The sequence below is a fragment of the Camelus ferus genome, chromosome 4 (assembly GCF_009834535.1).
Source record: "Camelus ferus isolate YT-003-E chromosome 4, BCGSAC_Cfer_1.0, whole genome shotgun sequence".
NCBI lineage: Eukaryota > Metazoa > Chordata > Mammalia > Artiodactyla > Camelidae > Camelus > Camelus ferus.
This window is the reverse complement of record NC_045699.1, coordinates 19,327,219-19,354,631: the sequence shown is the minus strand read 5'-3', so window position 1 is coordinate 19,354,631 and position 27,413 is coordinate 19,327,219. Positions and strand designations below refer to the sequence as shown.

Here is a 27,413-nt window from a genome sequence, read left to right as displayed (position 1 = left end):
CAGAAATTAATCACTCTTTCCTGAGAAGGGTCACATTTAGGAATGTTAGACTACCAATTAGAAAATGTGCTCTTTTGATGGCATCTTAATGTTCTAAGAGATTAAATGTACATTCAAAACCATAGTCCCATTTCACTGTCAAATCAAGTTTAATGCGAATTTGTACTTATACATTCTGCCCAATTTCCGTCTGAATCAGACTTGTTATCCACCTCCAGAGGGAAGCTCTCCAGAGATTTACATGGAGGCAAATGAGAATTGGTTTTACCCTTTGGGAGGAGAAACTCTCTACAGAGCTGCTTCCTTCTCTTGAAAGGGAACAGAAAGTTCCTAAAGGGCTAAACAGAGGGCCTCAGTTTCCCCAAAATAACATTGTCTTCTGTGTCTCCTGGGGAAATATGTATAGGAAAATATTGTACTTGGCAGCACGTTTAGGCTGTTGGCAGTAGAGATAACAGTTGTTGCCTAGACTTGAACAGTACAGAGAAAATGTGGAGGAAAATTCTCTGTTACTGGGAAATGCACATTATCCAGGCTCATGCAGAAGAGAAACAAGGCTCATAATGCACACAAAATCCTGCTTAGATAATATTTCATGTCTCCACAGTATGCCTGTGCAGTATTTTTAAATTTAACTCTTCAAGTAGATCAACTTGCTGACATTTTGTTTTTTCTCTCATTACAATGATATCCCTCATAATTCTAAAGGAAATCTTAAGATTCCTTAGCAGTTTTTACCAACAAGCAGACTATATGCAAGTGTTTCTTTCTTTCTTTTTTTTTTAATTTGACATTCTCTAAATATGCAGGAAGAGATAAAAGAATTGGGCAAAGATCTCTCTCGTCATCTGGTCTGAAATGCTTCAGAGCCGTGTAGAGATCTGAAAAATCAATGAAATTCTCTTAAATGCTATTGACAGTATTGTTATTTTTTCCCTTACTTTACTGAATCTGTAGATTCCAGTGCCATCAGCCTTTACAGGGGGGATTGCTAACTGTCAGTACCCCTTAACAGCTGGGGAACAAGAGGACAATGGCTATATTCACCCCTGGGCTCCTTCTAGTAATGATGGCACAGTCTGAACCTCAGAATTATGCTGAATCCATGTAGTCCCAAAGTTGATGACTGCAGAAGCAAGGGAGAAGGAGTGGTTTCCCGTAATCTTTCATGAATTTCTTATGTCAAAGTATCCACATGCTAAGTAGTAAAGTATTGTGCTGAAAGTCAAAACTATCAGTCCAGGTACAAACTATTAGTGTTAACTGATCAAAACCAATTTTAGTATTGAGATAGATAGGTACAGATAGATGGATTAGATAGATGGATAGATAGCTATGCAGAATATATATTGATAAAATGTAAAATAATAGAAATATTACATAAATACACATATGCACATACACCCTCACCCAGAATATGTACTGAAACTAAAGGACTGAGAAGCCCTCTCTTGAGTAGGTTACACGTGGCACAAGGTATCCTTGTAGACAGCTCTCCTCCATGTCTTCCATTTGTGTAGAGCTTCGAGGTTTACAGAGCACTTCTGCCAGCCTTGAGTCCTTTCCTCTGACTCATCAGATTTCAGGCAGTAGCTGGCTTTTGGTCCTTGGGGCCGTAGCCTCTCAGAACCTGACCGTCCCGAGGGGCACTGGGACCGGGGTCGGGGGGAGAGCTCGCTGAGGAGGTTGGCAGTGTGCGTGTCTACCCTGATGACTCCCCTTGCTTCTGTAGGTGGGAGGCCACCCCGTGGACCGCGTGCTCCTCCTCGTGTGGGGGGGGCATCCAGAGCCGGGCAGTTTCCTGTGTGGAGGAGGACATCCAGGGGCATGTCACCTCAGTGGAAGAGTGGAAATGCATGTACACCCCTAAGATGCCCATCGTGCAGCCCTGCAACATTTTTGACTGCCCTAAATGGCTGGCACAGGAGTGGTCTCCGGTAACTGTGCCTTCTTTCTTTGTTCGTTAGGAGAGTAAGTCCACTCTTCCCTCTCCTCATCATGACCCCACCAGCCACCCCGTGCAACTCCCACTTCTCTAGAAGGGGTCTAGAAGCCTACCTGTTTAGCCCCTGGAGTAGGTTTACCCTGACTGGCGCATAGCCAAAAGTAAATGAGTAAGGGAAAAAAATATGTATGTATGTATGTATACATACATCTTTCTTCAAGTGACTTCAAGAAGCCTCTTTCACTCCCAGTAACGTTCCCTTTAGGGACAGGGGAGGCAAATGTCTGTCAAGAGTATTGAGACCAGATAACTGAGCCCAAAGCAGTGTAAGCTGCTCTTACGGTAGAGCTCAGGAGACCAAAAGTTTGATTTTGTTTTTTTATTTTGTATACTTCGTCTATATCGAAAAAGTGTCTTGAGTGAATTAAGATTAAACTATGTCTATGATTTGTTGGGAAGAAAAGATGAAATGGAAATAGCAACATAATGAGAATGAAGGTGAGGTGGGATTAATTAAAACCCAAACATTCTAGACATGAGGGAAGCAACTACAGCAGCTTAAACATGAAATGTTATCTGGGGGTTCCTGGCTGCTAGTGCATAAAGGTATGAAATGGCAAGAGATGGAAAGATGAGGAGACCGGCCATTGTGCCCCCAGCCACAGAGATGGCAGAAGGCTGTTCACTCAGCCTTGTGGCTGTGTGACCTCTCTCTATCTCGACTTGCTCCCAAGCGAGTAGAGCTACTGGTAGGGGCCGTCTGTGTCTGGCCATTGAAACAGTTCTTTTGAACCTTTTTTGCATGTCACTATAATCAATTGGATCAGCTATGCTGCAATATAAATTAACTGTGATGGAAGTTAAAAAAATTTGACGTCCACATGGGAGCTGGCATTTCCTATATTTTGGACTTGACAGTCATTAACAAAATGACTAAATAAAATCAAAGTGCAGTCTTGGTCATCAAGATTGGGCACATGCTACAGTTTCTTTTTTCCTTCTTTTTGCTGCTTGATTTGGGACTTTGCACACAGTGGGTGCTTCAAGAATGCTGACTGATGAATCCTAAGCTAAGAAACTGCAGGTGATTTAATTTGCAGCCAGCGTCACCCTGAAATAGCCAAATAGAACAAGGCTTACCAGTCCTGGGAAGGACTTGTAAGAAGTGGTATAAATCCACCACTTTAAAAGCAGCCCTTTAAAAAGTCTCAGGTGGGAAATGAAGAAAAGTCAACAAGGCTTTGACTGTGAGTCTCCTATCTTGCATTCTCCTTCCAGTGCACAGTGACATGTGGCCAGGGCCTCCGATACCGGGTAGTCCTCTGCATCGACCATCGAGGAATGCACACTGGAGGCTGTAGCCCGAAAACCAAGCCCCACATAAAGGAGGAATGCGTCATACCCACTCCCTGCTACAAACCCAAAGGTAACTTGATGGGAACTCTATTTAGTCTTCCTACTATCATGTGCGTTCAGTGCTGTTTTCAACTTAGAATACTTTTAAGTATCCCAAAGTGTTCTTAGTAACTACTCTTTGTACCTTAGACCCTAGTAAATGAACTTAATTCTTTTAAAAAATGTTTCAAATGGTTTTTTGCTTGCACATTGTTTTTAAGTACCACATATTGATACGATTCACTCCTAGGTCAGGAAGTTGGTTGAAGACTGTGGCTGAAAAATGTCAGATATATCTGCCTGAAAGGAGATATTATAGAGCTATTGTAGAAGTATGTGTGGCTTACTATCCACATTGCTTGCTGTTAAAAACAAGGTAGTGAATCCAAGGCTGTCTGCTTTGCTAAGCGTGAAATACATAGGGACGCCTCATACGTCAAACCAACAAAACAGAAAGTGGTTGCTTTTTATATTGAAAATTTAAAAATTAACATGAGAGTGGATTTCAGAATCATAATTGGAAAGAGGAATTGGAATAAATTGGAATTTAATAGATGCTGTAAATAGTTTGTAAAAAGTAAATTTTAGAAAAGTTCTACGTAGTGAGCAAGATGTATTACTATACTAGGTCTCTCAGGTTAGCTTGACTACTCGTCTGATTTCATTGCTAATATTCTTATAGTCTGTGTCAGTGAAATAGAAAATTCTGAAGTCACAAACCATTTAGAAGAACTCCCCGTTAAAAGCTTCCTCCCCAGGGGGTGGGTATAGCTCAGTGGTAGAGTGTGTGCGTAGCATGTTTGATCAAGGTCCTCGGTTCAACCCCCAGTACCTCCATTTTAAAAAAGAAAAAAATTAGTCAAATTAAACAATCAAGTCTTTAAAAATTTTTTTAAAAATCTTCCTCCCATTTTTAAGATTAAAGATGATTCCCATCTGTTTCTTAATTTATTTCTTTAAACCATTCAGTTTCTCTGAAAACAAGCCACAGTGTAGCTCTTTGTTATGCTGTAGGTTGTCCTTGGTGGGAGTGAACAGTATCATGAAATCTAAATTAACAGTATAAAAGGAAACCAAAAACCCCCAAAATATACCAGAAATCCTGATTCATGTTAATCAGTATGTTCCTCTCTAAACCTCAGTTTCCTCATCTGTAAAATGAGGATAATACTAATAGTAACTATGTCTGAGATCATGTGAGGGTTAAATGAGATATTATGCAAATAGGCTGTTTAACCCACTGCCTGGCGTATAGTAAGTTTTCCACAAGTGTCATCTTCACCTCTTGACTTCCATCAGCATCCTCAAATGCAGGAGGAAGTGGCCACTGGTACAGCTGACAGGGTTCAGTTCAAAACGACAGTAACGTATTACAAGCCTACCATTGGTGTCATGCTGAGTGCTTTATTACTGAAAGGCAAGGATGGCCTGAGCTGTCACAGGTGGCTTCGTGGACTGAGTCATTTGTCTGGGAGAGGTGGGCTAGCTGTAAAATGATGTATATCTAGAAACCATGTTGCTGGGTTCAAAATGTTAGCAAATCCTGCTGGCTTTTATACTTCTCACTTGCTTTGTTTTCTAACCATAAACAATTGCTGCACATAGAGGATGAGAAGTGATGCCCCTAACTTAAATAGTCAATTCTGTATTCATTCATCTTCATAAAGCCACTTCAGAGAAAGAAAAGCAGATTGTGGTTAACCATCAAGAATAAAATCTGGATTTTTCACAACTAAGTAGTGAGTCTGGCTTTCTAAACATCATTAAAAGCTATGTCATCCAATGGTGTATGCATATATACACACATTTCTTTCATCTTTCCAATTATATGTTATAAAATGGTGATAGAGCTTCGCTGGCTCCTACAATAAAGGGAAATATGCCTATAAATGATTCTAATAAATACGTCAGAATGGGGATCTTGGCAGTTACTTCTGTAGAAGCACTTATAATCTCCCTTTCTTTTTCCTTTCCACATTTTTTCCCCAGGAAGTAATTAGGAAGCTCATCCTGAATGGTTTGGTCAAAGCTAGATAAATGGGCAAAACAAGTCAAATTATGGATCGTGGACCCTAAGTCGCTCCTGTTCAATTGTTCAGTGAGCCTTGGGTTGGCACTGAATGTGTCAGATATCTCAAGCAACATTTTGTGAATTTCAGAGTAGCAGTTTTATTTTTCACAATATGGTATGGTTCACACTTAGCCAAAAGGTAAAAGACAAGTTAGAAGTTATGAAAGTATTATGATTAACCTATGATACTTTGTGTTTGTTTTAAAAGGTAGGTAGTGCTCTGTCTTTTCAACAGGCAATAGTGAAGATACTTTGATGACTAACTGCGTATTGAGTGCCTAGAGTTATGACTTTGGTAATAAAAAGACTTTCCTTTGCTCTTCAACATAATAAAGGGGACACATATACACAAAGACTAGTGTTACTAAACATTTTAAAATCGGATTTTCTTTTTCTTCATATAGCTATCATCACAGGCAGAAATGTACCTAAAAACATATTGTTTGCAGTTATCAACATTGTAACTTCTAGGCAGTGCAAAATCAAGAACTGATGAGAAGAAAATGGAATTTCCCTGAAATTCTGCATTGATTCTTATTTCTTCTCTCTTGTGTGCATTCACTTAATTCTCAGAAAAACTTCCGGTAGAGGCCAAGCTGCCATGGTACAAACAAGCTCAAGAACTAGAAGAAGGAGCCGCTGTGTCGGAAGAACCCTCGTAAGCTTTCAAACCACAAGTTGTTTTGCTTTTGAAGCTGACTGGTTTAGAGGAAGACTGCCTTTCATGGGTTTTGAACTAAGTGTACTCCTCTTACTAAGGGTAAAATGAGGCTTTGGGGCTGTCACTTTGGAAATTTATCAGTTTCAAGGTGTTTCTCAAAACTTATGATTGCTCTCTAAATACTTTCCAGTTTTGAACTAGGAAAATGAAAGAGTCGTGCCTACCCTCTTCTCCAAAATCTAACATCCTCTTTTCTCTTGCCAAGGGGCCAGAGGTGAGAAGGTCCAGGCAGCATCTGATGTTGTAGCATAGGTTTGATGGGAAATTCTGGGCAGCTTTTTACCCACCTTACCTCCCAGCTTTTTTGCAATATAGCCACTCACAAAAATGAAAGAGAAAGAAAAATATATCTGAGGGCAAAGGAAGTTTATTAGCTTTTCTTACCCTTTCTTCCTGGGGTTGGTATCAGATGGATTCCAGGTCTTTGCCCTGTTTGTTCATGGAGCCATACCTGCTTAGTATGATCAAGGCCATGAAACTTGTAAGACCACTAGGCACAGATTTTTCAGAAGAGGAAACAAGGAAGAGACTAACGTAGATTGATTGATTGACTGACCAATAACTATATATTGATCTTACTAGAATACACTGACAGGCCTATTTGCCACATCGTTTTTAAAAATATAGGAAAGCACTTTATTGAGAAATTTCATTTATGACCAAAGCAGTTTTTCTGACTGATGATTTTCTAGGTTAATTTCTTTAATACAAGTACTAAGCTCTGTGCTATGCATTGGTACATAAGGCACATTATGTCACCCACCCTCCAGGAGCTCACAATATAGTATGCAGGAGATGAAATGGTTTCCAAATTCAATCTGTAGTTTTAATTTTACCAAATTAACATTGTAATCTACATATTCAGAAGCAATTTAGAATCTTCTCTGACTCATCCTGTTTGAATCTAAATCTGATACGGTTTGCCAGAACACAATTGTGTCTCTGAATCACACCCTAAAAAAAAAATCAAGAAATTGAAAAAAAAAAAAATCCAAAATACAGATTAGTACAATGACCAAAGTTCACTTGTAAACAAATAGTATTTAGTCGTTTGATTTCACAGAAACATGGTTTATATATAAGGAGACACATTTCTTACCTAAAAGGACAATAAGCAAAACATCGATTATTTCTGTAAAGTTGCTACAGCATGTATTTTCTACTTCTTTGAGAAAAGACTTTAAGAAGAAGCAGCTAACCAATGCAGAACTTTGGAGGAAAGGCAGTGGTTAAAGATTACAACGCAAATTTTACGTAAATACATAAAGGCTGAAAATTTTTCATTTCTCTGCTGTGCAGGAAATTACTCAGGTGGCCTTCTTGAAAAAAACCTAATCTGACTTGAGATAGGAAGGAAATTATTCATTTCCTTAACTCCTTCAGGCCACTATAAGCCACCCAGTGCCTGTAAGGTGTGATGTGTTAAAGGAGGCAGGCATAAGGATAAGGGGTGTCCTGGATGCTCTAGATGCCCTGCCTTTCTCTTTCTAGACTTTCTGCTCTCTGAATCAAGTCATCCCAGGGAGAGGAAGGTAGGACTAGGGAAGCCATGTCCCCCCTCCCCCACCCCACCCAAGATTTACTTCAGTCACCAGGAGTTCTGCTTGGATGGCTCAGAACAAATCGCGGGAGACAGGCGGTTCCTTTGGGTACCACTCTACCAACACTGTCATTTTAACCAACCATCCCACTATCAAACCTGGGTGCACACCAGGTGGAAGCCCTTAACGGTGTGTCCTTTCAGAGGTAGAACGGGGTGGTCCTCTGAGTGCCTTCTTGATCTTGCACTTAAAAAATCTTGAGTCATCTTATTAGGTTTTCAGTGAGCAGCTTTACTGCATGGTTAGGAAAACATTTTTGTCCTGCAACACAATACCCCAGCCCTAGACGTATTGCCATAAATAACCTTGGTGTGAGCCATTTTAAAAAGGAAGGAGGAGGGAGGCAAGCAGGCAGAAGGCAGTGGTAATATCTGGATGCCAGATGGCATCAGCTTAGTGATGGGGCTGATTCAATAAGAGGCACAGGGAAATTCCTGTCATGCAGCTGTGTGAGCAGAACCCACAAGGAATCAGATACAGAAAGAAAAGCCAATAAGAGTCACCATGGTGATCCTGTAGTCATTAAATGGCTTGTTTGCCTTGTTGAAAATAGTATTTAAATATATAATATTTAAGCATATGTTTACATTAGTACATATTTATACCCAGTAAGTTGTCCGAGAATGTGGATGGCTTAACTCAGTGGTTAAGAATGTGAATTCACTTTTTTTTTTAAGTGGTTAGAAATGTTAATTGTGTGACACGTGTTTTTATATTTTCCCCCAAAAGATATTTAGGGAATCAAACGTTGGTAATGCATCCAGATAGTTTTGCTGTTCATATCCTCAAAATGAGGTGCCTTAGTTACATTCTCTTTGTGAATCTCTGGCCACAGAAAATAAAAAGAAATATCGTGTGTGTGTGTGTAAAGATATATCTCTTAAGAATCAAGTCATCTCACCTGAGATTGAGAAATGTAAACACTCTTTGCAGATCATTAAACCAACATAAAGGATGTTCAAGCAGAACATGGTTGGCATTAGAATTACAGGATAAAAAACACAAAAGCGTTTCATTTTGAGACTTGCCATGTGGCAAGGCTAAAGCCTCATCCCGGCCACACTGAATCAGGCTTTATCCCCATAAGGATAGTGACCTCTCTCACTTCCACCTCCTTCCTTTCTGGTCTCCCCATCTACTCAAATGGCTCTCATCCCTTATATCCTCTGCAGCAGCAGAATGCTTAATATAAAAAGTCTCTGGCTGATTGTGTATTTTAGATAATTTTAGAGAGTCACTGGACCAGCTAATTGTTCGCACCTCATAATGAGAGAAGTGAAATTCACTCATAAATCACCTGCTCTGGGCCAGACTTTGTGCCAGGTGCAGGTATTGTAAAAATAAACCCAATCGTCCTTGCCCTCAAGAAACCTTGAGTACATTCTTACCACAGGAATGATAAGATTGTGACCAGCGTGTTGAGTACTGGCCAGTCATCCACAGATTCAACAAATGAGCTAGCTATTTTTAAGAAATGCCATTTGATGTCTGGGTGTGCACAGCATGGTAGTGTTACTGATTTCACAAGGAGTGTAGGAGAATTATTTATTGAATTCCCAAACTCTTTCCACTGCTATATGTTCCTAGGAGCTACAATTTTAAGAGAGTCAAGCTAGTACATGTGTTGATGCACAAACAGGAGAAATGCATGAAAGAGGAGTGTAATATACATGGAAAGGGTTTAGGGGGATGTAAATGTGAACGGGTGTTTGGCAGATTATGATAGAACTTATGTGCATCTGACTTTGACAGCAAAACTAGCTCCTGAGGAAAGATGATTAGATCTTTTTACATAGCAAATTATCAGATATTTTGTTATCGGTAGGTGTACCTTGGTGATTGCTACCTTGATGTTGAAAATAGATCACTAAAACCACAAATCATTTCCTAAAATTTGAAATTTTGCTTAGATACATCATGCTGCCAACAGTGAGTTGATGAGAGAGGGCGAGTCTGTGTGTGTGTGTGCTCCTACAGGAATACAGCCCTACTGGAATCACAGGAAAAACACTCTAATTATTGACCACAGCTACACGTAGAGCAGCAGCGTGCACAGTGGTCCAAAGTGTGGGCTCCAGTGACAGATCTCCTAGGTGTGACTCATGGATCCCCCAGTAGTAACTGGGGACCCTGAACAAGTCCCTTAACCCCATAGGCCTTCATTTCCTCGTGTGAGAAATGAACATAATGGTGTCTGCATCATAAGGCTATCGAGTGGATTAAGTTATATGCAGATTACGGAGTAGACAGGAAACTCTGTTCAGGTGTTAACTGTGATTATGATTGGGCCATTCCGAGCATCATTCATCTTCCTAGAGAATGTAGAGCAATCACTCATTTACAGTTGGCGAAATTGAGACAGGTGTTATCTGTGCCTCATGCAGGCTGTATCATACAGCATGTGAGAGAACCACAAGTAAGGACAAATAACCCCAAATTCAGCTAGTGGTTCCCCGGTTAATACTCTCTCCCTGCATCTCTGCTCTCTTGCTGAGACTCTTTGAAGACTCTCTAGTAAGGGTCACACTTTGAATTTTACCAAGAATTTATACAAAGGGACAAGGGCTAGGTACTTTCATTTGAGCAAAAAGAAATCTATAACATACTGCCAAAATTAATAAGGAAAATTTAGAGAAAGCTTGAGTGGAAAAGCATCCTCTCGCAACTCTGAGTTATATTCAGTTGATCCCCTAGCTTGCTGAGACAGAAAAACCAGTAACAAATTCAAAAGAGCCGGCAGAGCCATTTTAATGTAATCATTAGAAAAAGCCTTTATTGCAAAGAACCAAGAAGTTCAAAAATTGTCAGCCCCACCTACTGTCTCCACTTAATGCTCATGCTACAGCTACTTTCCGAGCTAAATCTGAACTATTGCTCAGCTGAGCCCTAGAGAGTGGCAGAGACAAATTAATGGGATCCTTGTGTGCCAAAATAAAGCATGGACCCTGTCACCACCAATATATGTTAAGTCCATTAAGGTCATTTTTAATGAACTGAACTTTTCCTTGGAAAGCTTTGCCAAACTTGTTGAATTAAGAGAAAGAAACCTTGACAAAATTGCAAGATAAACCAATTCCAGTCCATGTGAAGAAGAAATAGTTCATGAAAAGTATTCCGAGTTTACAATATTTTAGATTTTTATCAAAGTCAGGGGAAATAATATGACTTAAAATCTACATTCTGTTGTTAAGCTGAGAACTCCAAATGCACTAATAGCATTGTAAGCTATAATGGCATTTTAGTCCCCAGGACATGGCTTTTTAAATAATCAGACTAACCTTCAGGAAAACCAAACTTTTAAATCATTTTCTATTCATATGGATCAGAAAAGCAATGGAGAGAAAGGTGGCCTGAAACGAGTGTCAAAGTGTTGTGGAAGATCGGCCGCCGTCCCTGACGAGCCAAACAGAAACTCAGAGACAGGGTCTTGGAGCTTAGAAGAAAAGAGGCAGCTTTATTACTTTGCCAGGCAAAGGGGACTCACAGCAGGCTAGTGCCTTCAAAACTGTGAACCCACCTTGGGAATGGGGCAGGGTGATTAAATAGCCATAGCTTAAACAATAAAGCATCGATAACAATCAACAGAATTATTTTCTTCTCAGAAGACTCAGAGTGGTCATGGTGTCTCCAGGTGACCAACTTTGTAAAGGCTAGTGGTTGTCACTCTTTCAATCTCTATCTTATAAGCGCCCAAGGTGTGGTCTTGGTAATTCAGGCTATTTTGTAAGGTTACAATGTTGTGACCTTCTCCCTGGAGAATGACTCAGAGACCAAGCATGGTTATTACTGTTGATTACGGGAATTAAATAGAAACAGTAGAATTAATAGCTTTATTTTAGCAATGGGCCTGGAGCTGTGAGTAGCAACCAGTCGGTCAGGTTAGTTGACCGTTTTAAGGGCAAACATAAGAATAAGCAATCTGTTAGCCTAAGTGTGGCCGTTTTATTACTTCTCCTTCAATAGTCTCATTTTTCATTTGTGAAGAGAATAATTTGGCTCCATCTGTATCTGCTACGTACAGTTAGTGGTCTTTCTTTTTCCCAAGGCTCTGTGTGTATGGAGTTTTAAAGCGTAGACAGAAAAATAGGAGTTCTCCTTGGGCTCCTGTAACCTAGGAACAATTCCAGAATGCTCCGGAGCCTTCACTGTTGGGTAGCTGGTTGTATAATAAAGCAATGTTAGACCAGAGTCATGCATAAATTACTGAAGGCAGCCTGTGGCTCAGAGCTGCCCTCAAATCCTTTTATTCTACAAAACAGCATTTTTACTGAGATTTAACTGAAGTATGAGAGACACAGGATTGAAACACCTCAAGCTACAGGATAACCTAGCACCCCACCAGGATGAACAGAGGCCAGCACAGACTGCTCAAGGGCAGCTATAAGAAATAAAAATAAATAAACCCACTACAGCTACGAAATTTGGGCACAATAACTTTTAAAAAGATCATGAGAAACTTCTAAAACAGGAAGAGCTTTTTGGATTTTTCCATGCTAATGCCTGGAACTGAAAAGTAGGATTTAATTTCTTTGAGTTTTTAAGCTGTTGTTTCTTTCTTTTTTTTTTTTTTTAATTGAGTTACAGTCAGTTTACAATGTTGTGTCAATTTCTGGTGTCACAGCATAATTTTTCAGTCATGCATGAATATATATATATTCATTTTCATTTTCTTTTTCACCCTGGGCTTCTACAAGATCTTAAATATATTTCCCTGTGCTATACAGTATAAACTTGTTTATCTATTCAACATATACCTGTCAGTATCTACAAATCTTGAACTCCCAGTCTGTCTCTTCCCACCCCGCTCCCCTCTGGCAACCACAAGTTTGTATTCTATGTCTGTGAGTCTTTTTCTGTTTTATATTTAAGTTCATTTGTCTTTTTTTTTTTTTTAAGATTCCACATATGAGTGATATCATATGGTATTTTTCTTTCTCCTTCTGGCTTACTTCACTTAAGAATGACATTCTCCAGGGACATCCATGTTGCTGCAAATGGCGTTACGTTGTTTTTTATGGTTGAATAGTATTCCATTGTATAAATATACCACAACTTCTTTATTCAGTCATCTGTCAGTGGACCTTTAGGTCGTTTCCTTGTCTTGGCTATTGTAAATAGTGCTGCTGTGAACATTAGAGTGCAGGTGTTTTTTTGTTAGCTGTTGTTTCTTTATCTAGCTTGGTTTTCATCTTGGGCTCAAGAAGAAGCCCAATATCAAATCCCTCATGACATCAACGCTTACCCTCCTATTTATCCACTCACTTATTCATTTGGGGAAAAAAAAAGTATTTATTGAGCACCTATTATGTGAATTCTGCCTTCACAGAGGTTTGGCCTAGTAAAGGAGATAGTTATTCCAGAAAGATTCACACTTGATTGTTGAAGACTGATCACTATTATAAGAAAATGGAGAGGAGAGTCTAACTTGAGGAAAGGAGAAGAATCTAGAAAAGGAGCCTGTGTAGGAAATGACCAGAAAAGAAAAACAAAAACCAGGAGCGCTAGGTGTCATGTAAGTCAGGAGAAGAAAGTACTTAGAGAAAAAAGGCATGATCAGGTGTGCTGGATGCTATTGGGAACAAGATAATTTTGAGGACTGGATTTATTGGGAATCCCAAGCAGTGTGGGGCCAATACCCTTTAAACACTGATTATTCACTGTCTCTCTGCTGCTGGCTTTTCTCTTATTGTTAAAGAACAACCTCCTGATGGTCAGTAAGGTCCCTCCTTTAGTAGGACTCCTCCTAATACCTTGTCTGGAACCACAGTGCAGGAAGGTGGATGAGACCTACAAGATGAGCTGAACACAGTGCTCGAATGTATGAGGTCCTGGACTTTGAAAGAGCCCAGTCATCTCTGACTCATCGGAACTTTGAGAGAACTCTGATCTCCCACAGCATTTCCTTCTAGTACAAAGTCTCTTTGAAAGGAAAATGTGCTCTTTAATGCAGTCAGCCTTTCTTCCCCCACTTCCAGCACTGAGCATTTCTGCAAGAAAGACATTGAGGCATTCTTGCAGAGGCCAGCTGCCTCTCAATCCAAAAGGGCATCATTATCATGAGAAAAGGAAGTTAGCTGCGTGGAAAATACCTCTAAAGATAACACTCCCACTGCAGAGTGTTACAGTATTGGGTCCTTTCTTCACATCACTGGTTAGCAGCACTACACAGGACAATCACTGGGTTGTTTTTTTATTTTTGTTTTGTTTTGTTTTTTCCAGATAGTTGTATTGGTGACTGCACCAAAATTGTCATTTGTTTTGTCATGTTAATTTCTAGAACTGTTCTATTCTTGGTGATACTACCGGGTGCCTTCCAGTGCTGAAGACTCTCATAACTCAGGCATGACACTTAAGGATTTGAGGAACCTATGGAAAAAAGTGGTGCTATTAGATGCTTTGTAGAGTGGTGTCCTGGACACCTTTGTAAAATTTTGCTTGGAGACTTCAACATGTATTGCATAACCAGCATAAATTATTTGAATTATTTGCAGTTCCAGACAGCTGTAAGCTAACAACAGCAGTTGAGAAATATTTTCATAATTCCACATGCAGATCAAGTATCCTTGACTAAAGATCTTTCACAATAAGTTCGATTCTCATTTATTTGGAAAGACTTAGGTGTGGTTCTCAGTGAATGCGGAGGCATATTTTGGATAAGTGTTCTCTCAAAACTATAATGCTCAAGCTCTATTTTTAAATAATCATTCTAAGTTTGTCTTAGTATGATGGATTTTACAAGCAATTCTAAAATTCCTAAAGTGATTCAATTACAGTCCCTTTGTAGCATTCCAAAGGTTTTTGTTTGTTTACTAGTTTGGAGGGGGTTTTTTTTCCCCCCAAAGTCTTTCCTTTTAATTTCATTGAGAGACATTGAATAACTAAATAAGGAAGTAGGTGAAAGTACGTGTTTCCCTTTCCCTTTCTGAGTTTCTTTCCCCCAGAAACATTTTTTTTTTCTTCACAGATCCAAATGCTTCTTTAGTCCAGATGCCCAAATGCCCAGCTAGGTTTAGGTAACTGCACCTTTTCCTAAAGATTTTACTGTCTCAAGGATTGTCCACAGTCAGGAGAAGAACGAGCTTTTCAAAACTAACAAAAAAGAATAGAGAAAGACTGGATTAAAAATAAGATGAGGTAATATGAAATACCATTTTTACCAATAGCATATGATGATTTTTTTCAGCACCCCCCCCCCCCCACAATGACATGTTTATGTAAAAGACTTCCTGGTTAATTTGTTATGGAATTACTTATACAGCATTTTATTTTTCCAATATACTCTTCTCCAGATCCCTCTATGGCCTCTAGTTAAAAGAGAAAATTTTAGAAAGGGAATAACCATGAATCTCATGCAAATATAAAATAAACATCTGTCATATGTTGTATTTACTTCATTAATTCATGAGGAGACCAGGAAGATATTACAAACAATTCAAAGGAAATGTAAAAGAACCAAACATATTTAGGCAAATAAGAATGCTGAAATGAATTTACAGATAGATGTAAAATAAGTCTATCCACAGGGCAACCAATTGCATTTTTCTAGACACGGTTCATCTACATTTCTATGGGCAAGAATCATTTTCATTATCAATTTTCTGCAATTTATAGAGTGGTGAAATAACTCACTGTCAACGAAAGACTGAAGTAACTAGGAAGGACACACTTAACAGAATACTCAGTCATCTTTTGGGTCCATTTTAAAGTTTTCATAATTTTTTCCTACACTATTCAGTTCATTCCCTCCTCTCCCCTTCACCCTAAAATCACCAAAAGAAAGAGGAAAAATAAATCCACAGCCCCTATCAATTTATAACTCAAATGTTGTATGATTGAAAACTAAACCAAAATCAAGTATTTCTAATGGAATTTCCTGCAGCTTTCAATTTGCATTTTGAAACTGGAGAGTGAAGTGAGGCTAGTAACAGCATCAAAATAACACAATTATAGAGCTACTCTTATTTTAAATAATCCCGGTGATCTTTTTGAACAAATGGGTATGAGAGGAGGAGAAAGAAAAAGAAGAGGAGAAAAGGAAAAGTTACATATCAGACCATGTGTGCAAAAACTGGAGTTAACTCTGGCTAATATCTGCACTGACATGAGACTAACCAAGAGTGAATTGTTTCTGTTTAGCATCATATTAAGAAAGTGATTGTTTTTATGACTTCAGTCCTTGCTTCTGACTCCATAATAGCCACTAATAAAGTAACCCACTTTGGTTATTTTACAAGTGAATTTGATTATCTCTGTTTTCTATTTCATAATAGGGACTATGGTAATCTTTCTAATTAAAGGATAAGCATTTTATTAGTGAGATGAACAATTAAGCTTGTAAACAGAAGTCTAGGCGGAATCCTAAATTATTTCTTTGCCAGTGTTTTGTTTGTTGGTTTTACCCTAGAGATGGGAAAACTAAATGCAGAAATCATATCATTTCTGAAGCTCAAGTCCATTTTCTAAAGAACTCACTTATCCAAGCCATTCTTCATTCATGTGGTCATGGTGCTGCTAACAAAAAGAATTTTTAAATTACCCAAATTAAACTTCAATAATACACTGTACATTTGTACATGAAAATGATTAACATACTGATTTTAAAAACCATGCTGACTCCATTTTAAAATCCCCACTTGAAAGGTTCTAACTCAGCAAAAACTATTCAAGATGAGTCTTCTAAGCGTTGCAGTTAAAGCTCCTTCCTCACTTGACTGCCCTCTCCCTGACCTTCCTTCCTCCCACTTGGGGCCAGAAAGCTCAAGATAGTAAATACAGAGTTGAGAGATCTAGGGATGTGGCGGAAAGTTTCATATGAAAAACAGTTATTATTCACTTGGCCATTTGCACTATTAGATATTTTTCTTTTGAAATATAATCTCCTGCCTTCCATGAGAGAGAATATTATATCATCCAGTGTATGCACTAGAGAAATTAAAATGACTGCCAAAGGACAGCACCACTTAAAGACCAAATTGTTCTTAATTGGTGTGAACTTGATGAAGACCTCAGGATAGTGGGTTGGGAGATAAGCCAGTAAGGCTATTTGACGCTTGATAAGATTCTCACTTGGGAGACATAAAGCAGATTAACCCTAAGTATCCAGATAGTCAAAAATACACACACATTTCTTTTCTCTTCTCCCTTCTCTTCTCTTCTCTTCTCTTCTCTTCTCTTCTCTTCTCTTCTCTTCTCTTCTCTTCTCTTCTCGATGCTGCTTTAAAATAACAAGTCTCAGTCTTTGCGCCGAGTTCACAGGGCCCTGGTAGCACACCCTTTCTGCTTTGTATGCTTTTGGTGTGTCTTCCTAGCCCTGGACAGGGAGCAAATGCAGAGTGGCTCCCCTGATAGGCACGGGGAGCTGAGGGTTCCGTTTGTGTGTCCTTCACATATTAGAGTTCATCTGGGACTCACTTTTAATCTGGAAAATAAAACAAATCTGTATAGCTACTTGTCACATGTGGAAGCTTATATTTTTGGGGAAAGGTGGAAACAAGAGACCTCAAAGAAGTTTGAAGACTATCCATGAATTTCAGTGTGCTCGGGATCCCCAGTAAGCGTTCTGTAGCATGAGTTGGGAAACTGTAGCCCACAGACTGTATTCAGACCCTTCCATCACCCGTCCCATCTTCTTACTCCAGTTTTTGTAAATAAAGTTTTGCTGAAACACGGCCACACCTGTTTTGTTAACATACTGCCTAGGGCCACTTTCACAGAATTGAGTGTGGCAACAACAGAGTTGCACAAAATCTCAAATATTCCCTATCTGGCCCTTTACCAGAAAAGCTATCTGATCCTTGGTTTCTTGTCATGGTCACTGAGGAGGGCTGTTACTGTGGACAGAACAGTGATGCTTGCTGTATGGGAGAAGCCAATAGAGTGCTGTTCTTTCTGAGATCTTGTCATCTTTTTTTATTTGGAAACACAGTTCAGCACCACATTATTATAGGACATTATTCATCACACTCTTGTCAGAGTTGGAAAGCTTATCATTTGCTTTTGGGCTTCTCTCGTCTACAAAATAGTTTGCATGCATTTTCCTTTCTGTCTGCGCCTGTAAAATTCAGTGCTGGTGTATTTGTCACGATTTTTGTTCCAGGACCCAGGCAGATATATGTGAATGTGTAATAAGAGGGTTAAAATTATTTTGATTGCTGATTTTGGTTTTCTATTTCTAAAAAACTGCTGCAAGTAGCATTACTTAGAGAGAGAGAGACTTTTTCATCTTTTAGGATGCTTTCCACCCTTCCCCACCCAAGTTCTCTTGGTGCCAGAAGATGGAGTTAAGAATTCAGAAATGAAAGAGGGAGGTGATATTGTATGAGAATTTCTTGGAAATAATTCTGAGTGGCCCTTCCTCCCTCATCCACCTCCCTGACAAGGTTGTATGTGACCTTCATTCTCTCCTAGGAGATGGATGACTCTTCAAAACATCAGACATCAGGTCTTTCTCGAAAGGGTTCCTTCCATGCCTCAGACATATAAGTTTGGCTCTCCTGGCCAGTCTCCCTGCCCCACACACGGCCCAGACCCAGGCCACATCTTTGTTGTGCCTCTTCCCATTTGAAAAGTTGGATTGGTCTCCTGTTAGAATTTCAGTTTCCCTTAACTAGATAGGAACCATTTGCACTTGCTGGGACTTAATTCTATAACCGCCTTATCAGTTCTTTCCTTTTCTGCCAAAGCCAAGGTTAAAGAGCCAGGTTTGCGTGCCTCCGCAGCATGACTCCCTGTGAGAAAGCAGAAGGATCGTGGAAAAATTAAAAATTTTATTCCAAAGTCCTTTCTCCAGATTCTTACGTGTACTTTTAAAAAATGTTAGCTGTTCCCTAGGCCCCTCTCAAGGTCATTGCTGTTTTGACCATTATTGATCAGTGGGAGGAAAAAAGCCTTTTTTTACCCCAGAATTTGGATATTGTCCTACATTCTGGAGAAACTCAGAGAAAAACCAAGTTCTCATTCATGTGGTTCTCTCGGTGGGGAGGGGGTAGAGGCTGTTGACCAGACCAGTACAAATGCAGAAGCTCTCTCATTTGCTGTGACATGCCTGCAGATTTAAATTCGTAGCATGGCTTTTCTCTATGATATAAAAAGCATTGCAGTCCAGACTAATTCAAAGAATGTGTGAGGAACAAGGCTTTGCACCATTCTTGGAAACTTACAGAAAAAAAAAAAGCCTTCTTTCTATATATAAATAAATCTTGGGAGGCACATTGAGCAGAAAAGCAAAGAAAGTTACAGAATATGAAATCCAGACTAAAAAAAAAAATTTACTTCCTTAAATATCTCTAAGGGCTTATTTTGCTTTAGTTTTTAGTATCAGTATTGGTCTGCTATAAGAATAGCCAGCATCTTGCAAGAGGCACAAGTGCTGGGATTTAGATTGAGAGAGAAGAAACCAATTCCCTACTCGGAAGAGCTGCCACTGTGGGTGCAGAGCAGGGAGAAAGCAGGTGGTATGTAGCTGGAATGTCTTACAGCTGGGAGTTCCTATGACACTCAGGAAGAGACCAATCCAGAAACAGGGCCAGATGAGTTCATCAGCCACACTGAAGCGCCCATCACAGAGCAGAGTGGTGGAGCCCTGAGCACATCCGGGCACAGCACTGGGCAACGGTAGCCAGCGGGATGCAGCCCCCAACGCTGTCCACGGTCTCCGGCTTGGGGCTTCTCATCCTGTCCTCTTGTTTGCTTGCGGACTGCAGGTTCGTCCCAGAGGCCTGGTCGGCCTGCTCGGTCACCTGTGGTATGGGGACCCAGGTGCGAATAGTCAGGTGCCAGGTGCTCCTGTCTTTCTCCCAATCCGTGGCTGACCTGCCTGTCGACGAGTGTGAAGGGCCCAGGCCGGCATCCCAGCGCCCCTGTTACGCAGGACCCTGCCACGGAGATGTTACGGAGTTGACCCCGGAAGAGAGCACCCTCCTGCGTGCCCTGCAGGATGTCGACGAGCTCTACGACTGGGAGTACCAGGGCTTCACCACGTGCTCCGAGACGTGTGGAGGAGGTAAGGCGGGGGGACCTGGCTTGGATCCTCGCCATCTTCTTGTCCTTTCTCTGTCACTTCCCTCCCTGCATGCCACCATGTCACACGACTGCCTCTAGTCCAAGACCAGTAAGTCAAGGGAGCAAGCCAATCTAAATGTAAAGCGTTCTGAATGAAACACAGATGTCTTTCTCCTTTGGCTTGAGTGGCTTTCAGACTGTCAGCTATGAGTGGACACAACTAATGCTGTTACTCTGAGCTGTCACTCTGGTTTGTTGCACTCTATCCGAGGGTATCTGACTGAGAAACACAGTTGACACCGACTTGGCAGTGCTGTCAACGGTCAGTTTCATTTATCTACGCCCTTGCCTCAGTGCGTGTGGTACAAACCAAGACCCAAGACGACAAGCGTCTGCTGTTCCTGGGAACAGGCTGCCGTCCCTCTGCTTTACTCAGCTGATCCCCTCGGGGACAGGGTGTAAAGGGCAGTTAACACTGTGGTTACCAGGAACTGGAAAGGAGTTTAAAGATGACAGGCTGACGCCAGGCTGACCCCACCGCCATTTGACAGATGAGAAAACTAAGATACAAAGAAGCTGAGTGACTTCTTCGAGATCACATAGCTAGTGAGTGACAGTTGGGACGGCTAATAAATTTATTTATTTCTCTGTCTAAAGTCTTTCCATCAAACCACACTTCTTTAAGCCCTTAGAAAGTTCCTGAAGCTTTCTCATCAGATGAATATTATTTAAATAATGTTAAACGTTCCCATGTATATTGACCTGTTTCTCTTAGGTGTAGTCCAGGTGTTTTGTTTTGTTTTGTTTATTTCAGGTATTATGAATGGAACTGTAGTGGGAGAAGGCCTTTAAATCAACAGTTAATTCTTCAAGATTATGACCTTTTGTACTGCTATGGAAAATACATTAGATTGGTATCACCACCGTCTCACGTCTACTCCCAAGAGATTTTGCTAGGCGATGACGTGCTGGCTGACTTCCCATCAAATCCCTCTCGGTGGCTGTCAGTAACCCCTTTGTCAAGCTAAGGTTCTGCATTCTCAGCATAGTTTCTTACTGAATTGGTATAAAAATATATATATATTTAAATTATTTCCCAAACTGTTTTCTAAACCATGACATTTTGGAAACTCTTTTAAAAAAGCATCTCTCATCATGACTGGGAATGTAAGAATACACGTGCCCACATTGTTTACATGCAGTTGAAAAGGAGCAGATTGTGGAACAAGTAGAAGCAGAGAATCAGTTTTCTCCATCAGGTCGTTTTATCCGTGTTTTTTAGTCTTGACCTCGAAGTTCTCATTTGTTTCTAAGTCTTCCAATTTCAAACCGTGGGGTTCCAAAGTATTTTAATGGAGAGCCTGTTATTTTAAAACCTCAATTTTTCCATCTGATTCTGGAAGACAGTTTCTTGGAACTCAGCTAATCTGCGTTCCTGTGGTGCTCCCACTCACAGTGAGAACATCTCTTCTTCCGTGCTTAATGAGGGAGAAGTGTGAAATCCGCTTTGATGATCTCCGAGCCTGGGTAGGAGCTGAGAGGTCAGGTGGAAAGGCCACAGCCGGTGGCTACAGTGGCTTCTTTCCAATCTAATGAATGATTCAAGGGTTCAGATGGTGTGTGTTTATCCCCAGTTTCCATGATCACCTGAATGGAACGATCACAATCTCTGGTTAAAACGAATGTACTTTGAGAGATCATAATTTTTTTTTTCAGTTATGATTGTCAGTTATAAGTCAAGCCTGGAGCTTTATGAGCAGATGGGGAAAATGATGCAGTAATGGAATATGTAAATAACCAGATACCTTTATCTCTAAGATTCTCACCATTCTGCTGATCAACTAGGGGTGTAAAATTCAGTGTCAAGAGTATGCCAGATGTTTTTAATTTAAAATGTTTTCGGGAAATGATGATTTGGAAATGACATTTGTGTATTTGATATATAATTGATCTCTGCTTACAGGAACCAAGCATCTTTGTATAACATAAAGTGGATATTATTTATACCCAAGGCAGTGTGAAGTGACTGAAATGTCTTAGGTCTTTAAGTGTCAACAACTGTGAACACTTACCTACAGTTGTATATCTATGCCTGAGATGATAGAGTTGAAAATTCCAAAGCGGTGAAAGTATATGAGTTTCTATGGTCCGTGTTGATGTCCATACACACTAAAAATTCTTTAAGGGTACGAGACGTATATTTTGAAGTCATTGTTTGGCAGTAACATTTTATTGTATTACCAACTTTGATCTGTCACTAGACTATAACCCACAAGGCTATATATGTTTTTAATCATTGCTGCTGAAGCCAATCAAAAATATGCTGGATTAACAGATAGATTATAAATCAATTTGGGGTGATAAGACCGGTCAAGCTAATTTTATTGTTTTTGTCATCTCAAGAAATGGAATTGGATAAACACGAAATTAACCTTTCACTTAGCATTGGGAACAACCAGAAGGAACTAGTTAGTAATTTAGGCTGGAGTTGATGGCTGAGTTTCCCCACACTGTCGTCAAATGTTATGTAACAATGATGCTCTTCTGGGAGATATAAACACTGAAAATCCCATTTTCTGGAAGGCGGAAAGTGAGCCTAACCTGTTCAGATCTGTGTCCTGTGTCCCACTATCACTTCCTTATTATATTTTAATTTCCCGTTCGTGAACTGATAGATATGGTCAAGGAGAGCGGATTTGAACCTGAACAGCTTTATTATACTGGCCTCCTAGATGGTAAAATTGACATTAAAATCTAGCTGAGGCAAAACTGGACATTGACTTCAGCAAGAATAAAAGGTGAAATCCTGTCCCTCTTGTTCCCTCTTCCTTATGCTTCTGTCAAGAAAGAAAACCTCAGAATCAGAAAGGAAGGTCTTTAAATGTGTTCGTTGCTGGTTTAAAATGTCCTCAAAGCATAAACTAGCCCATTTGGAAAGAACACAAGTTTCGTGAGCTCACTTCTCACATTCTGGCCTGACTCCCCTGAGCCAAGTGTCCTGTGAACTAACAGGTGAAGTCTTCACGGGTCTTCCCTCCTCCAAGTTCCCACGCCCCCCATTTGAGGGCCACTCCCTTATTCCACATTCCTTCCTCCAGGCCCTCATTCCCACCACCCCTTGGCCTAAATTGCACACTGTGCTTGGAACACCCTGCCCTTTAGACATTTCATTCGTTCATGCCACAAAAATGCCTTGTGTGTTGGCCACAGGGCTGGTCCCAGATACTCCTTCATCACGACAGAGCTCTGCCCTTAGCTCCCTAACTCCAGCCCCACCGAGGAATGCTGAGGCCACTGGCCCTTATGACAGCAGACCCTGAACACACAGGGTTGTGGAAGCCGAGGGCATTGTTCTAGAAAGTGTTAGATGAGAATGTAGTAACTCTAGAATGCTTCCTTTTTGTGTGTGCTTCTCTTCTTTTCAGTTATACACTATATATATATATTCTTTTTCATTACAGGTTATTACGTGATATTGAATATAGTTCCTTATAGTATACCGTAGGACATTGTTGTTAACCTGTTTTATATTTAGTAGTTTGTATCTGCTAATCCCAAACTCCTAATTTATCCCTCTCTCCCCCTTTTCCCCTTTGGTAACCCAAGGCAATAGAATGCTTCTTAATGTCAGCACTTAAGCACCCTGAAGGTGATCTTTATCCTGATCTAAGATTATTGGTTGAGGTCATGTAAATGTGTTCTACATGTCTAAGTTAGAAGATTATTGATGTCCTTTTAAAAACTTTAACCCTTGTGACCCCATTCCTTGCAGTCTTGAAAGAACCTCAGTTCTACAAACAAGGGTTTCACAAAGTGGAAAGAGGTCCTATCACTCATACACCCCTCAGACGCCCCTGAAGCATACCCTTTCAAGTAAGGCAAATGACAAAAAACCCTGTGGTCCTTTCCTGCCTCAGGGATTGTCAACTCAAATTCATAAGGTTTTCAATAGCTGACTAAAGCCAAAACAGATTTCATTTTCGAGCAATATTTAGAATCTCTGGAATACCACCAGGTAGGCAAATGAATTAGAAACTTTATTTCAAACAGAACCACAGCTCTGGAGTCTGTCTGGAAGAGTTTGTCTCATCCAGCGTCTTGTCATCATGACCTTAATAATGCCAGACTATTCCAGTGGGAAGTATCAGTGACAATATCAATAATTTCTTGTGAAATGTTTTGCTATATCATCATACCATGAATTTCAAGTGGCTCATCCCAGCTGCAACCACGAGAACATCCTGTAGTCAGAATTACAGAATATGATGGAATATCTTCAGTGTCTAGCATAAATCTCAAATGCCCCACCCTGAACTGGCCATCATCTATTTAAATTAAAGTTTTGAAGCTCAGAAAAAGCTTAGAGGATAAATTGAGAGTTCAAGATTTATAGGTACTAGCTACTGTATATAAAATAGGTAAACAACAAGTTTCTGCTGTATAGCACAGGGAACTATCTTCAATATCTTATAGTAACCTGTGATGAAAGAGAATATGAATACGAATATGTGTATGTATATGTATGACTGAAACACTATGCTGTACACCGAACTGATACATTATAAACTGACTATACTTCAATAAAAAAAGAACTTTTTAAACACTTTTTATTGATTTATAATCATTTTACAATGTTGTGTCAAATTCCAGTGTAGAGCACAATTTTTCAGTTACACGTGAATATATGTATATTCATTGTCACATTTTTTTCTCTGTGAGCTACCATAAGATCTTGTGTATATTTCCCTGTGCTATATACAGTATAATCTTGTTTATCTATTCTACAGTTTTGAAATCCCAGTCTATCCCTTCCCACCCTCTGTCCCCTTGGCAACCACAAGTTTGTACTCTATGTCTATGAGTCTATTTCTGTTTTGTATTTATGCTTTGTTTGTTTTTGGTTTTATTTTAGATTTCACATATGAGCAATCTCATATGGTATTTTTCTTTCTCCTTCTGGCTTACTTCACTTAGAATGACATTCTCCAGGAGCATACATGTTGCTGCAAATGGCATTATGTTGTCGGTTTTTATGGCTGAGTAGTATTCCATTGTATAAATATACCACCTCTTCTTTATCTAGTCATCTGTTGATGGACATTTAGGCTGTCTCCATGTCTTGGCTATTGTAAATAGTGGTGCTATGAACATTGGGGTGTAGGTGTCATCCTGGAGTAGGGTTCATTCTGGATATATGCCCAGACCAGGATTCCTGGGTCCTATGGTAAATCTATTCCTAGTCTTTTGAGGAATCTCCATACTGTTTTCCACAGTGGCTGCACCAAACTGCATTCCCACCAGCAGTGTAGGAGGGTTCCCCTTTCTCCACAGCCTCTACAGCATTTGTCATCTGTGGATTTTTGAATGATGGCCATTCTGACTGGTGTGAGGTGATACCTCATTGTAGTTTTGATTTGCATTTCTCTGATAATTAGTGATATTGAGCATTTTTCCATGTGCCTATTGGTCATTTGTATGTCTTCCTTTGAGAATTGCTTGTTTAGGTCTTTTGCCCTTTTTTGGATTGGGTTGTTTCGTTGTTTCTTATTAAGTCTTACGAGCTGCTTATATTCTGGAGATCAAGCCTTTGTCAGTTTCATTTGCAAAAATTTTCTCCCATTCCATAGGTTGTCGTTCTCTTTTACTTCTGGTTTCCTTTGCTGTGCAGAAGCCTGTGAGTTTCATTAGGTCCCATTTGTTTATTCTTGCTTTTATTTCTTCTAGAAAATTTTTGAGATGTATGTCAGATAATGTTTTGCCTATATTTTCTTCTAGGATATCTTGTCTTATGTTTAAGTCTTTGATCCATTTTGAGTTGATTTTTGTGTATGGTGTAAGGGAGTGTTCTAGCTTCATTGCTTTACATGCTGCTGTCCAGTTTTCCCAACACCATTTGCTGAAGAGACTGTCTTTATTCCATTGTATAGTCTTGCCTCCTTTGTCGAAGATGAGTTGACCAAAAGTTTGTGGGTTTATTTCTGGCTCTTTATTCTGTTCCATTGGTCTATATGTCTGTTTTTGTACCAATACCATGCTGTCTTGATGACTGTAGCTCTATAGTAATGTCTGAAGTCTGGGAGAGTTATGCCTCCAGCCTCTTTCTTTCTCTTCAGTAATGCTTTGGCAATTCTATGTCTTTGATGGTTCCATGTAAATTTTATTATGATTTGTTCTAGTTCTGTGAAATATGCCCTGGGTAATTTGATAGGGATTGCATTAAATCTATAGATTGCCTTGGGCAGTGTAACCATTTTAACAATATTGATTCTTCCAATCCAAGGGCATGAGGTATCTTTCCATTTTTTAAAGTCTTCTTTAATTTCCTTCATCACTGGTTTATAGTTTTCTGTGTATAATTCTTTCACCTCCTTGGTTAGGTTTATTCCTAGGTATTTTATCACTTTGGGTGCTGTTGTAAAAGGGATTGTTTCTTTACTTTCTTTTTCTGTTGATTCATTGTTAGTGTAAAGAAATGCAACTATTTTTGAAGGTTAATCTTGTAACCTGCTACCTTGCTGAATTCTTCGATCAGCTCTAGTAGTTTTTGTATGGGCCTTTTAGGGTTTTCTATATATAGTAACATGTCGTCGGCATATAGTGACACTTTTCTTTTCCAATTTGGATCCCTTTTATTTCTCTCTCTTGCCTGATTGCTGTGGCTAGGACTTCCAAGACTATGTTGAATAGGAGTGGTGATAGTGGGCATCCTTGTCTTGTCCCAGATTTTAGTGGGAAGCTTTTGAGCTTTTCACCGTTGAGTACTATGCTGGCTGTAGGTTTGTCATATATAGCTTTTATTATGTTGAGATATGTTCCCTCTATACCCACTTTGGTGAGAGTTTTTATCATAAATGAGTGTTGAATTTTATCAAATGCTTTTTCTGCATCTATTGAGATGATCATGTGGTTTTGTCCTTTTTCTTTTTGATGTGATGTATTACACTGATTGATCTGCATATGTTGAACCACCCTTGTGTCTCTGGGATGAACCCCACTTGGTCATTTTTTATGTGTGCTAATATTTTGGTGAGGATTTTGGCATCTAGGTTCATCAGTGATATTGACCTGTAATTCTCTTTTTTGGTAGTGTCTTTGCCTGGTTTTGATATCAGGGTGATGGTGGCTTCATAGAATGAGTTTGGGAGTATTCCCTCCTTTTCAATCGTCTGGAAGAGTTTGAGAAGGACTGGTATGAGTTCTTCTTTGTATGTTTGGTAGAATTCCCCGGTGAAGCAGTCCAGTCTTGGACTTTTATTTGTAGGGAGGTTTTTTATTGCTATTTTGATTTCATTTCTTGTGATCGGTTTGTTCAAGTGGTCAGTTTCTTCTTAATTCAGTCTTGGTGGACAGTATGTTTTCAGAAACTTGTCCATCTCCTCTAGGTTATCCAGTTTGGTTCCATATAGTTTTTCATAATATTCTCATATGATATTCTGTATTTCTATTTTATTTGTTGTAATTTCTCCATTTTCCTTCCTTATTTTGCTAATTTGTGCTCTCTCTTTTTTCTTCTTTGTGAATTTTGCCAGAGGTTTGTCAATTTTATTTACTTTTTCAAAAAATCAGCTTTTGGTTTGATTGATTTTTTTCTATGGTTTTTTTTAATCTCTATTTTATTTATTTCCTCCCTGATCTTTATAATTTCCTTCCTTCTGCTGCCTTTTGGGGTTTTTTGTTCTT

General features: G+C 39.6%; 1 protein-coding gene across 3 annotated transcripts in view; it reads left to right on the top strand.

Moving 5' to 3' along the window:
- ADAMTSL1 (ADAMTS like 1) overlaps window positions 1-27,413 on the top strand; it is an 825,910-nt gene that overhangs the window by 619,618 nt on the left and 178,879 nt on the right. For all 3 annotated transcript variants that reach the window (XM_032477631.1, XM_032477630.1, XM_014555590.2), the window contains 4 exons: window positions 1,733-1,937; window positions 3,224-3,371; window positions 5,985-6,069; window positions 19,436-19,734. In XM_032477631.1, coding sequence (XP_032333522.1) covers window positions 1,733-1,937; window positions 3,224-3,371; window positions 5,985-6,069; window positions 19,436-19,734 — 737 coding nt within the window. The remainder of the gene's footprint in view (window positions 1-1,732; window positions 1,938-3,223; window positions 3,372-5,984; window positions 6,070-19,435; window positions 19,735-27,413) is intronic.